Source organism: Lytechinus pictus, unplaced genomic scaffold, assembly GCF_037042905.1.
Source record: "Lytechinus pictus isolate F3 Inbred unplaced genomic scaffold, Lp3.0 scaffold_19, whole genome shotgun sequence".
NCBI classification, from domain to species: domain Eukaryota; kingdom Metazoa; phylum Echinodermata; class Echinoidea; order Temnopleuroida; family Toxopneustidae; genus Lytechinus; species Lytechinus pictus.
Window position 1 is genome coordinate 5,769,990 of NW_026974140.1, and position 14,029 is coordinate 5,784,018.

Here is a 14,029-nt window from a genome sequence, read left to right on the forward strand (position 1 = left end):
CACATCCGACAATCGCAAATCATACAACGTCTTTCACATATTCCAATAACATCCCTCCTATAACATGTAACGCGACTCAATCAAGCTCCGGCACGCCGATACAGACGTAGTCGCGCGCGATACGTGATAACCATTATAGTTTACACACTACCATGACTACTCGATAGCAGGGAGGGACAAGGGTGTGGTTGCATGACTTGAAACTTAGAGGGTTTTATGTCGAATCAAGTGTGGGCGAGCCCGACCGCCCGTGTTTTGTATAAAGAATTACAATTCAGACAATAAAAATCAAATTTCAGTCTTTTTCGCCCTGCCCCATGGCCCTGGGAAGCGGGGGTGCTGGGGGTGAAGCACCCCAAAATGTGGGGGTGCTGCATGTGTTATTTTCCATAGGCAACACCTCCTGGAAATCTAGTGGTAAGTTGATGAATGACAGAAATGTAATGAAAATGAACGACGTTTTGTAGACCCCCACCCCCTTAAGAATTTTCCGACATAGTACTTAAAATAGTGTTTAAATTCACCCTTTTTCAAATCGGAATATCAAATATTTTCTGCTCGTGCTTCGCGCTCGCATTATTGATTTTTATAATAAAAACAAAGTATTTATATACAACGCCCAGATACTAAAGGGCTAACTCTAAACACGCGCACGCATGTTTATTCAGATACGCAGCTTGTTTTGGGGCTACTCCGGGCTGAAAATATTTATATCAAATACAATTTTATGAAAATCTGATAACAAATAGTTAAGTTATTTAATTCTAAAGTTTAGCAATAGTTTATGAAAATGGTGATATGCATGTCGTCATGAATATTAAATAGGTGGGTTGACATGTGCGGAAATCTCTTCCCAAAGGTAGAGGGACCAGGGCCTGCATGGAAAATTTGACAAGCATAAAAAAAAGAAAAAAAAGTTTTTCACCCAAAATGTAAGGTCATTTAGTCCAAAAGCTATTATTTCGATTGTGAAGTGATGTATTTTTCTCCATGAAAGACCAAAAATAGTAGGGGGGCATTTGATATTGTGTCCCCCTACTATTTTTGGTAGGGGGGACACGTCCCCCTGTCCCCTCTGGGATTTCCGCCCTTGCGGGTTGAAGATATCACATCCCCACTATCCTGTTTCTTGTGTTATTACATGGAATCAAAATTGTTTAATTTTTTCATACCAGTGTGAATGATATGTCTCCCTTATAATGAAATAAGTTGCAGCAAAGAATATCTAATAGACTAAATCAGTTGTCAATTCAACTGTTTTTTGGTTCTTGAAGGGAAAATATCAAATAAACCTAATTTTATATAATAAAATACAAAAGAACAATTGGGGATATGACATCATCAGTTTGCTCACTGAATATTAATGAAGACATGCTTAAAACTGTTTCACCGGAATAATGCTAATCTTTAAAATGCAATAACTTTGATATTCCTTGTCGGATTTTGATCAAATCTTTATTCTTATGTTCGCCTGATTTCTCTTTATCTGTTCAAACCATATTGCATTCAGTGTGGAGTTTCAGATCAGAATATCAAAAATTTTCTGCTCGCGCTTTGCGCTCACATTATTAATGTAAGAATATATCCAATTACCCATCATTTTCTTGATTTTCAAAACATGAATAGAATGTCCCAATTATCGGTCTGAAATCTCAATTTTGTTTCCGCTCGCGCTTCGCGCTCGCATCTTACCCTGTTCATGATTGCAAAAAGTGCTTAGAATGTCCAGTATTTAGATCGGAATGTCAATTTTTTCAGCTCGCGCTTCGCGCTCGCATTATTTGATTGGTGATATATGAATCGTCTTAATGAGTAACTGCAAACATTCCTTATAACACTTCCCTTTCGATCAGACCAGAGCGTATATAAAAAATATCTGCTCGCACTGATCACGTTCGCAGTTATTATTTGTTACATACGCATCTTGTTCAGGACCACAAACATTGCTCAAAATATTCAATTTTTCAGGACAAAATACGTGAATTTCCCCCCCAAAAAATAGCTCGCGTTTCGATCGCGCTCGACTTATCTCATTATATATCTATGTTCTTTTATAAGAAGAAAGCTAAGAAGTGACTGTCATATATATGTATATATATATATATATATGTGTGTGGGGGGGAGGATTGGTTGGTGTGTGTGTGGTGCCCTTAGAGGTGTGTGTGTGTGTGTAATTATGGAAAATTCAATTATTGTGTCCCCCCCCCACCTTTGAGGAGAGATTTCAGCACCCCCACTGAAAAAATCGTTCCCAGGTCCCTGTTATATAGGCCCTATAATCGATGAAAAGTCATGATCATCACCAGCATGACTATGGTCCAACCATGGTCCCAGCTAGCAAGCTGACGTTGGTTGGGCCGATGTCGGCCACATTCGGCGAATATCGGATTCCATAGACCAATGAAAATTAGAATACTACGTACGTACGTAATAATACTGCGTACGTACGTAATAATACTGCGTACGTACGTAATAATTATCACGTACGTACGTAATAATACTGCGTACGTACGTGATAATACTGCGTACGTACGTAATAATTATCACGTACGTACGTAATAATACTGCGTACGTACGTAATAATACTGCGTACGTACGTAATAATTATCACGTACGTACGTAATAATTATCACGTACGTACGCAATAATACTGCGTACGTACGTAATAATTATCACGTACGTACGTAATAATTATCACGTACGTACGCAATAATACTACGTACGTACGTGATACTTTTTTTTTTTGGTTGTCAAAAATGTCCGGTTTGGGGCTTCGTATTATACCCATACCCACAATTAAAAACAGACTGAAAAGTAAGGACACTGTATTTTTTTTTACTCCAAAATTGCTATTGACCGAGGTATGAACAATATTTTGATTCCGCATCTTATGAAACTGACGGAATTCAAACAAACATTGTTTAATTAATTCCGCTCTCCATTACTCACAAGAGCTGACGTCATAGCCTTCATCCAAGGTTTGTGGACTCAGTCCATCATTAATGGTCAAAGTCTCTCCTGCTATGCAAACATTACATTTTAATGTTTTGCTTGTAAAAATGCCAGTTGAAAGATAGTGTTGGAATTATCTCACCTTAAACAAAATAGCCACATCCTGAATTGATTAAGCGTATAATAAAGGAAACGGATTGATTTTGATTCGATAATGCCTGTCAGAAAATAGTCTTTTAGAGAGCAGGTCTTGAGTTTTGTATGGATCCAGCAAACATCCATGTATATTCCTTAAATTAAATGGAACAGTAAGAAGTCCTGTATTTATTGGACAGTTGATCAATGAAATGCACTGTATAACTAACAAAGGGATTTTTTTTAACTACATGTATTGCACTGGACTTTGGACTAATGACTTGATAGGTTGAGTACAAGCAAGCCGGATGGTCTATCATCGAGATCATTCAATTGGCAATGCTCACATTCTTGCGAGAAGGGGGGGGGGGGGGGCTGGCAAATCTGAGTTCAACATCAAAGTGGAAACAAAGACCTATAATCAGAATTAATGCATAAGTCATCCTTTCAAACTTTTTGGCAGTTGGCACATTTTATTATCAAACATGTACAAGAAACAATATTCCAAAGTGCAAAGGTACAGCTAGGGATTATGCCGTTAGCCAACTGAGAACTAGCTGCATTCGTGAATTTGATTTCACAGTTGCATTTGCCATTGGAACATTTACGACGCATGTATTGTACATATTTATCACAATATCTCAATCAGTCTCTTCTTCAGTCCTTCATCTCTTGAACATTAGCTATTCACTTTTTTCTGAATCTGATCATCTTCACTTTCACCAAAATTTTAGAAAAATGCTAGAAATTAAAATCATTGTCATATTGTGCACATGTACATGTTAACTCTCATTACTTCACTAGCACATACATTCAAAACACCTAGTCATTTCTGAGGGAATTTAGTAAAAACTGCCTCAAACTAGAGGCCAAGAAAAAAAGACACTTCCAAGGCCATGTTCAGGCTAATACATGTACAAGAGGGGCTTTTTGCATACATGTAGGCCTGACAACAATTGTATCATTTTATGGTTGACTGTATGTGGCAGTTCTCATATCTTTACATACACATGCAACTCTCGTACTAAACATCATTATTGGTATTGTAAATTTAGCAATTTTCAATTTGTTTTTTATAAAACTGATTCACAACATCAGACATCTACAAAACTTCTTTCTCTGTCACTAATATAACATTGTACAAGAGGTCTGGTGCAGAAAAAAATTTAATTTCACAATGGAAAATCCCAACTGGGATTCATGAATAAATTATTCCAATTTGAGATGATTTTATAGTTACTTTGAAATTCTTCAGCAGCAGACCTCAAGCCAACTTTCTCTCACTTAAGTTAAAAAACACTGTGGAACCAAATATACTGAAAATTGAAACATCATTTCTGAACAAATTTAAGCTTTTTATTGCTTCAACACAACTTTTAAATTCTTTCTCTGGAATTCTTTGCATGAACAGGTTAAAAAAGGTGATACAACACTGAAAAAACTTTTTTGAAGATATATCATTTCATAAAAAATGACATTTGTGCAAGAGTGATATTTTGTCGGATATGACCAAGAAATGTTTCATTTTTTCCCCCTGAAAAATTCACATGAACTTTTTTCAGGAGAGAAAAAAAACACCTCTTTTTGTCAGTGGGTTTGCTTGATATAAACTCGTAATGCACATGGTAACAGTCACGCTAAATGTTGCAAATTTTATGTAGTCTTTATAGTCATTCGTAAACAGTACTGGGTTAGTTTTCTTTCATAAATACTATATAATTTGATTACTAGTCATATTACTATAATTGAATAATTAGGCTAAATGATCATACTTTGAGTATCAAATGTTTACTATGAAAGTTTACTCTGTAATGATTATCACTTTGAAAAATACAATTAAAATATTCAGACAATATGCAAAACCTTGTTAAGAAAAACTGGCATTATTTGTTTGCATAGATTAACTAAACAGAAATGTTCAGCTCTACGAATTATTTAATTTTCCTCAATTATACGTAAGAAAAATGGAAAAGGATAATAAAAAAATACTGATTTCTGGTAGAAAGGAGGTACTAAAAACTAACGATTAAATTCTATTTCAAACAAAAATAGCACTTTAACTTGAGTGGTAGGCCTATATACGATATACGGGCAAGGACAATAGGGTCTAAATCTATGACATGAAACAGATTTGAAGTGATGTGTGCATAATACATGCATGGAAAGTACTGTATACTAGTATAGAGTAATGAAACAAACTTCTCGGATTATTTCACAATTTTGCACCTTTTTGAGATAATGGTATGAACGCATGAACAAAAACATACTCATGTCATCTGTCCAGATGTTTTGCTATTTCAAAGAAATTTCTCAGAAAAAAATATTTGTCTTTCATATTCTGTCCATTTCTTGTAACTACTACTGATTGCATTTTTCTGTATTTATAATAATATAACAAAAATAACATTTACAGTTATAATACACATAATAGACTTCACAGATTGGTCACAAATAATTATTTTCTTGTACAATAAATCTGTAGTTTTTGGACACATAACACATACACCACACAATTCGCACACAGACTTTTACAAGGTGACAAAAGAGTAGTTAATAAAACTTCAATATTAATCTTCTATTTTTTTCCTCTCCTTTTCACAAGACGAGAACTGGTACAAGTACAAAGTGAGTTTTTGTCCATGTATACGCGGCATAGGGCTATTAGCAAAAATAAAAATGTATAGAGGTTATTGATTGGTCATATAAGACACTGATGGGTTTGATATTACAGAGATGATGGTGTTGGTTAATCTCCATCTACTAACACAAAGGAGTTGGCTCATTAACAAATAAGACAGTGCATTACACATTCCTATAGTCATTACACTGTATTTCAATGTACAGGAAAGTCATTAAATCTTTACATTTGCAGCAATTTTTTCAGAGATCTCACCATAAGAGGAATCAACCCTAATTTGTCTTTTTTTAACTACAAAAATAGCAAAATTTCATCTCATAACTCTATATCTTAATATATAATTATATCATTTCTTTTTCATAATATCTGAAAACTTGGCAAAAAACTGGTCAACATTGAGACGAAAAAAAAATCATGCACTTTCTCCTCCAAACCAGTGGATGTGATTTTTTTCCTAACATAAAAAAAGCTCAAAGTACAAAAACCAGCACACAATCACTTCTCAGCAACATATCAATTATACATCAGACTTTTTGACAAAAAATAAAACTCTTTTACTTTTTATGTATTTTTCTATTTTTCATTTTGAAATACATGTTTTGGCTGAATGCAGGTTGGGTTTACATGGAAAATAAATTTGAGATATCTCTTTGTCATATTTTCAGTTAGACATCATACCATTGGAATATTTGGTCAAATATAGCAATGCTACATATACATGTATACATAACTGCTTTGAAATATATTAAAAATAAAAACACTAAAAATGAGGTGCAACATAAATTACAATATGACAGTATTTTTCACTTTTGTACAAATATAATAATAAAGAGTATGTATGATAAATGCTAGGCCTATTGGCACGGGCACCTAATAACGGGTTCCAGTCCCATTAATACAAATAGAATAAAAATAACCTCTATTGTCACAGCTATTTAAAATATCAACAGGGTAAAATATACTTGAAGTAATACTTAGATATATTTCATTATTTCCATGGTTCTCTCTTTCTCTTTTATAACTGAAAGTGTCATGGTTACTTGTCACATATGCGATAGAATGAAAACTCTTGTTTAATACTCTTCATTTGTATGAATAGGTATACTGTACAAGCCGAATGCTTTCTCTCTTTAAATAAAGCTCTTACAATGCACAACATCCAGCAGATAAATTCAAATTAAATAAGACCTTTATTCTGTAGACATATTGTATCAAATAGAATCTCTTTTTTATTGTATGATGAATAAAATACTTGATGTCCTTCATAATCTCTTCGACTACATATCACAATACACATGAAATAAAAAAACAAATATTTGCAATTTTTTATAAGAAACACTCTCTTTCACTCACAACTCAAATAGACAAAAATGTTGACCTCTAAAAATTAGAAATATAACAAAATTCATATGAAAAAATATCTCTTCATAAGGGGAGTACTTTATATAGATTTATGTTGAAAACTCAACAAGAATGTGTACATTTTGAGGGGGTTATAGCCAAAAGTGTCCAGGGGCGTATTCCTACGTGAACTGGATACGAATGGCTTGAGTGACGGGCTCATGGCACATAGGACAGGGAGAATTTTCCTTGTTGATCAACGAGTTGGCACATTCCATGCAGAAGAGATTGTGGCCACATGGCACAAGAGCAGCAACAATTTCATTGTCGCTACAGACCATACACTGCTTCTTACTCTGCGCTGACAGGGACCCAGATCCGATTGAATCCGTTGGGCTGCTGCACGTGCTACTTGATGATGTGACGGGGAAGGCTGAAGGCAGGGGCGTTGGAAGCACCGATAATCCACCGTTCAAGGGATCACTACGGATGCGTCTCGCTGGTGGATGCTCGTTGATTCCATTGACCGCCGGCTCGTTGCTCCCTGAGCTGATGCTGCTGCTGCGCCTGGAGATCTGAGGTATTCCAAAGGCAGCGTTGACCCCTGTCAAATCCTGCCACATCGAGAGCTGCTGCTGGGTTGGGATTCCAGTCGCTGGTAGAGGACCTTCATAAACATGAGGATCCACACCAAGCTCTGGCGTCGAACCGTTGAAAAGGTTGTATGCCGTCTTAGCTGTTGAGGTGAAGGAGTTGGCAAGAGGGTTGAACTCTGTGGTACCATTTGTTGTGGTTGTTGATGTCGACGTTGTTGTGATGTTGGTGGGGAAGAAGTAGTTGTCGCTGCTGCTTCTCTGGATCATGGGCTTAGCACCTCCGACCGGTTGAGCAAATGGACTCGGACCAGTCTTATACAGACTGATATCATCAACCATTCCCCTGTCGGTACCATTGTTGGCAAAATCATCCTCTGGACTTGTGGAATCGATCAAACCTCCAGTGCGCATTGCAATGTGGGCTTCGATCTCCTGCCTTGCTTGGTCAACGCTATCGGGCAGTCCAGTCACTTCAAACACGGGCTCATTATCTCTGCTTGGTGTGACGATGTATGTATTGGTTTGCTGCTGTATTCTCTTGATGGTGGCGCCCTTCGGCCCAACAACCAAACCAACCACTCTGTAGGGCACTCGTACTTGTATCGTTGTCTGGCCAGGGATGTTAGGAGGGGGTGGACCGGGAGGCACTCCAGAATGACCTTGGTTTCGCTTTGCTCTGATCTGGCTGAAGTGCTCTGCTGCCTGTAAGATCTCCCTCTTTGCGGCAGCAACATCCTCCTTCCTGCCTGTGACAACGAACACTGGCTCCTCGCCCCTAACTGGTGTCTTGATGTATGTGTTGGTTTTCGCTCTCAGAGCTTTGATCTTGCAACCTGCAGATGGGAATAAAATGCAAACAAAGAAAAAAATTTAAAGAATGACAAGAGAAACGTGGATCAATCAGACAAAAAGGGAACTAAACATGAAAAGTCTGACAAGAGAAACTATCACACACAAAGGGGGCTCCCCCATTAAAAAAAAAATCTTGATTTTTTTGTTCTCATTGAAGTGGAATCAAGAGTGGGTGAAAATTGTATTTACTTTTCATTCTGCAGTATTTGTCATCAATTCATGCATGCACTATTGCACACAAATCAGTGGAGCCGACCTATTGTACAAGTATAGTTGGGAGAGCAGGAAAACCCGTCATAATGGAAGGAAAAAATATCAGATGTAAATGGTGAAATGCATAGTAATTATTTTATGTTCTGTCATTGCAAGCCATCTCTCCACTCTACGTGGATCAGATGCACAATGTAAAATTGTGGAATGGAAATACATGTAAAATCTGGCAGAATTACTGTAGACGTGTAGTGATTGAAAGCAACATTCATCAACAAGAGTAGAATTGTGAATACCTAACATTGCCCATATCATGATACAATATAAATATATAACATATTGTTAGAATAGCTAACCAACGGAAAGCTTGCTGCCAACCCAAATAGGCCTTCTGTACCAAAATCTAACTTAAATTTCCTCCCAAAATGACAAACATTCTACAAGTTTAGTTTGTGGGGGGGGGGGGGGGGGGACTCGCAATATTTTAAGAAAATAGGATATAGCTTATAACTCATAAGCTTTCCCGCACTAACAAATTTTGATAAAGAAAACTGAAAATACATTGCCTTGCTTTCAATAATTTAGGCAATTCAACATACAACTGAATGAGCTCCATTTGGTTGCTTGGATCCAATAAACTGACACCATATACCGGTACTTGCTTTCCCAACATAATATTATCTTTATCCTAACTCATTAGTACACGACTGAGAATTACTGGTTTTCAAATTTCAAGCTTACATTGTTAAATCTATAACTGCACAATGAATCATTGTAAATAAATTGCATTTCAAATATTAGTGAATAGAAAGGAATGTCACAAGGCACTTTTCTTTCTTTGAATACGGTTTTGTGCCAACTGACCACAAGCAAATGCGTCTCCTTTTGAACACATTTCTAGATCTTTCTACATGCATATGCCTACAGTACCAATAGGGCGAGTCAATGGCAGCTTGCTAGAGACAGTTTAAATGTTTTACTATTTTAATGGTCACACTGACATTTTCCCACTTTCAAAGTAAATAATCCATGAGGGAATCGATGAGGTGCCAAAACTCCTAACAGGATATACATGTATGTATGATCAGAATAAAACGGGAATTAACATGTCCACCTGCTTGAAGGCAAGAACATCTTGTGAACAGTCGACCATCATGTACGATGCAATTGAAAAATATTTGGAATGGAATGGAAGTTTTTTAATTTTTATTTTATAAAAGACATCCTGTGATCAGAGGCACACACACTACCGATTTTTCAACTAAAAAAGAGTTGTTGAATATGCCCATTAGGCATTACTCTCCTTTCCAAGTAATATATTCCTCCAGCATGTTTCGAGATTATTTAAACAAATGATCACTAAATTATGGCATTTTTCTTTGAAAATTGATCAGTTAGAATTATAAATATCATTTTCAAAACAAAACTATGATTTAATGGGAAGTATATTTAGCAGTAATCCTAACCTCACAGGATGAATTTGAAGAGTTGCAAAGCAGAAGAGAAGAACTACAATTACAAGTATTTGATCATCCCAATCTCAAGTATAAACCACCCGTTTCTACAAATCTCAGTAAAAAGCACTTTGCTCTGTTCTGTTCACATTTCCTTATGAAATTTTCTACATCTCATTAGGCCTACAACTGAATTAGTTAACTACTAAATTATAATCTTCACACAAGTATTCTTAGGCATAACATACCAAATTTAGAAAAACATAAAAAAGTTTGAATGCTTATTCAATTATACTGGTCTGCAAAAGTTTGAATATTACTGTATTCAAAAGCCATTACATTTCAAATAGACCTGCCCAAAACAATTCTCAATATCAGAAAGGGATTTACTACTTTTTTACTTTATAAATATCAATTGCATTTTTTTTTAGTCTTAACGTGGTAGGCTAACATGAAAAAGTTCAAAATCAGGTAGGCCTAGACGCTAATCATTGTTTTTATGAAAAATTCAGACAAATAATTTTTTATAAACTCATAAACAAAACAAAAATTGCCGAACTTGGAATCAACAATTAGGTTTAGGCCCCTAATATAACGTTAAATGTTCAAATTTTCAGATTGCATTTTTGTAAATTCAGTGTATAATAGTGACATTACAAAAAATATCAAACTAGAAAAAATTTGTCAATTAGGGTCTATGCCTCACAGACTAGTAGTCTACCCAAATATCAAATATGATGTATGAATTTCAAATTCATGACAAGAGCACATGGAGTGTACATGCTACATAGGCCCCATTACATCCACACACATTCGATGACAAACTGCAGTGCAGCATGCAGTGCCAGTGCAGAAGCACGAGGCGGCCAAGCGCGCGAATGTAGCAAACAAAGGCCCGTGCACGTAAACCACGTTGTCCAATGCATTTAATACATGCACATTCCCGAGCCAACCAAATTTTCAAATCGGACGGATTCTAGAATGTGAACCAATTACATTACAGTACGAATACACATGTATTTCACTAAGACAAAAATTTAAGTGTCCTGGAGATCGTACCTTGTCGACCAACAATTTCTGCTACATGTTCCGAACTAGGTACAGGTACACATTCCGTCATATTACTGCTTTTCCTTCCCCTATCATCCATAGCTGACGGGCCATCATCTTCATTGCTGAGTCCGAGCATGGACAAATTAAAGGCTAACGACTGAAGGGCCCTTTGATGGTCCTCCAGCCCATCAGTATTATGATCCATTTCTGTAAAAAGTGTGCTTGGCATTCTAGAATAGTGCTATATCCAAATCACGAGGTAGAAATTATGAGAAACCATGGGAGTTGTACGGCGTATTTATCAGAAACTTAGGATCTCCACACGTATATGTCCGTAGTAATTGTCTCAGGCGCGGTCTTCAAATGACATGCACGTTGAAATTACATTGGGGGCTACGATATCGTACAGCGCCACTATTTGAGTGACGTACAAAAAACACGTTACTCTGCAGATAAGCCCCGCCTCTTCTCTCTAACGAAGCACCCGATTGGTCAATAACATCAGATAAGGGAGTGGTTCATTAGCATGCATCCACATTCCGATCTGATAACCAGCATGGAAGAACGAAACAAACAGCCTTCGCCAGTGAGTAAAGCGCGCCAATATTTTCTGGATTGTGCGCCATGTGCATTGGCTCTTTGTTCGTAGAATAGTAAAACCCACGCAGTTTATCTACGACTCATAGTCCACGTTTATGTTTTCCTCTTTGTTCATAACATTTGCCCAAACGTGTGATTCACGTTGAATCACTGCCAGAGTAATATTTCGATAGATGTGTCATTTCATAAGAATATTTCTGAAAGGTGTTTTCAAAATTCATTCCTTACTTGACACTAAGACCAGATCTAACTGTTAGTATTTTCAAACTCAAAGAATAATTTCAATTCAATTCATTTCAATTTCATTTTTTTCCACATGGAAATTCATTTTGCTCACATAATAAACATTTGAAATATAACATTACATATATCACAATTTACATAAGCCTAACCGTTATAAATGTCCACCTCTGTTTGGTTTCTTCACAATGTTTGTTTACCTATTGTTCTAGAACGACATCCATTCCGACAAAGATATTGGGTTTTTTTTTTATAGGTGCACATATCGGTTTCAACTTAGCCTTTAGGTTTATGGCTGCGTTCAACAACGTCAACCAAAGGCTAAATCAATAACATTTCTAATAATTTTGACGTGAGAAAACACATTCAAATCTGAGGATGATTGATGCAAAAAGGATGAGAAATGTTAATTCTCTCGAATTGATGCGTTTGCCTACTAGTACAGGGGCCACGGACCAGGGGGAAGGGGCTGGGGCTTCAGCCCCCATTTTTTTCTTCAAAACTCGTGTACAAAATTTTAAAATGACCATGATTTTTTGCATGGTTATAGCCCCCCCCCCCCTATCAAAACCGTTCCGCGGCCCCTGCACTCGTACTCGTGAGCTAAACTAGGATCTAGATTCTAGAACATTCTCGATCATAAACAGTTTCCATCTCTTTGAGTTGGTGGCTCCGGGATGGCTCTGTCTCCATTGCAGTACAAACCATGGAGGTCCATGATTGTACCAAAGGGTCTTTGCAAGAACCATCTTTCGTGTCGCCCATTTATTATGATGCACCATGTGAGACGCATATAAATAAATTACTAGCAAACATATTTAATTCGTTCGTTGAATTAAACAAACATGATATGATATCTCGTGAAATTGTACAAAAATTGATTTAAAAGCTAGAAAAAGATTTTTATTTGTTCTTGTGATAAATTTCAGAAATATCCCACAAACGGCGCACAAAAGAAAAGATGGGCGACACGAAATCCGTGTAATCGGTCCTGGCCTGGATATTTTTTTTTTTCTTGTTGGGGACCATTTATGGTATCTATCAATTTATATGTCAATATATCCTTCGATAAATTTATCTGCAAAAAAGACTGCAATTATATATAATTGAATAGTAAATAAAAAAAGAAAAACAATATGTGGTAGGGGGAAAAGATTTGTGCGTTGTAGGCTCTATATGTTGTCTGCACAAGGAGATATCACTCTAGAGTCTGCAGCATTCTTTGTCTGCATGAGTCATTCGAGCTCCTCGCTCACTGCTGTCTGTTGACATAAAATGAACGTTACTTTGACCCTGCTAGGTGTGCTAAAAATAGACACGCGCCGTTTTCATAATTTCGAGACCTGGAAACGGGGAATGTGCTCCAATAGCTCCATGCACATACAGAACACATGCATCGCAGGCCAGGGATTGCAGCCTGGTCAGGGATGTTGGCCATGTAACTAGCGTGGAACATGTAGACCCAATTGTACCCGTCTTATAAGTTTGGCACCACGATTTCAGCCTCGTATTTTCGTCTAATACAAAAAAACTGATATATTTCTGATAAATCCATACTCCAAGCAGATGTTTCTCTGGCTACTAGCACTGGCTCTTAGTTTTTTCAATCCGCAACATCTTCTCTTTCGAGTGATCAGTTTTTGCTCGGACTGAAACAAAGCTGGCAGCAGATAGCCACGTTCGAGGGCCGAGGCTTTCCTGCGCTGCTGCCGACAGGCACGTGCCAAAAACCATGAGACAAAGCTAAATTTGCGCGGGAAAAGTTTGTTTACAGCAAGCTTTGTGTAGCGCACGCGCCCTGACCTGACAAAAGTTTTTAATTTTGGCGCGACCGAAGGAAAGCGCGCGCCGATCATCTCACACCTGTCCATTCACCAATTTCCGGTCAGTTACATCCCTCAGAGGCTCAGATCCATTTATCTTGAATTACATAAAGAGGGATTCACAGCAATGAGCAT

At 37.0% G+C, this 14,029-nt stretch overlaps 1 protein-coding gene across 1 annotated transcript; it reads right to left on the reverse strand.

Moving 5' to 3' along the window:
- Nucleotides 1-4,421: 4,421 nt before the first annotated feature.
- Nucleotides 4,422-13,702, reverse strand: LOC129260984 (RNA-binding protein MEX3B-like). The gene is made up of 3 exons (XM_054899006.2): nucleotides 13,629-13,702; nucleotides 11,238-11,809; nucleotides 4,422-8,495 (listed from the first exon to the last, which is right to left on the reverse strand). Exons 2-3 carry the CDS (start codon nucleotides 11,458-11,460, stop codon nucleotides 7,249-7,251), a joined length of 1,470 nt encoding a protein of 489 aa, XP_054754981.1. The 5' UTR covers nucleotides 11,461-11,809; nucleotides 13,629-13,702; the 3' UTR covers nucleotides 4,422-7,248.
- Between the last annotated feature and the right edge of the window lie 327 nt (nucleotides 13,703-14,029).

Bases quoted from the DNA above. Each gene is read 5' to 3' on its own strand.
- LOC129260984 (XM_054899006.2), bottom strand. From the start codon at position 11,460: ATGCCAAGCACACTTTTTACAGAAATGGATCATAATACTGATGGGCTG. The intron at 8,496-11,237 runs GTACGATCTCCA...TCCCATCTGCAG, and splicing joins AGAAATTGTTGGTCGACAAG to GTTGCAAGATCAAAGCTCTG.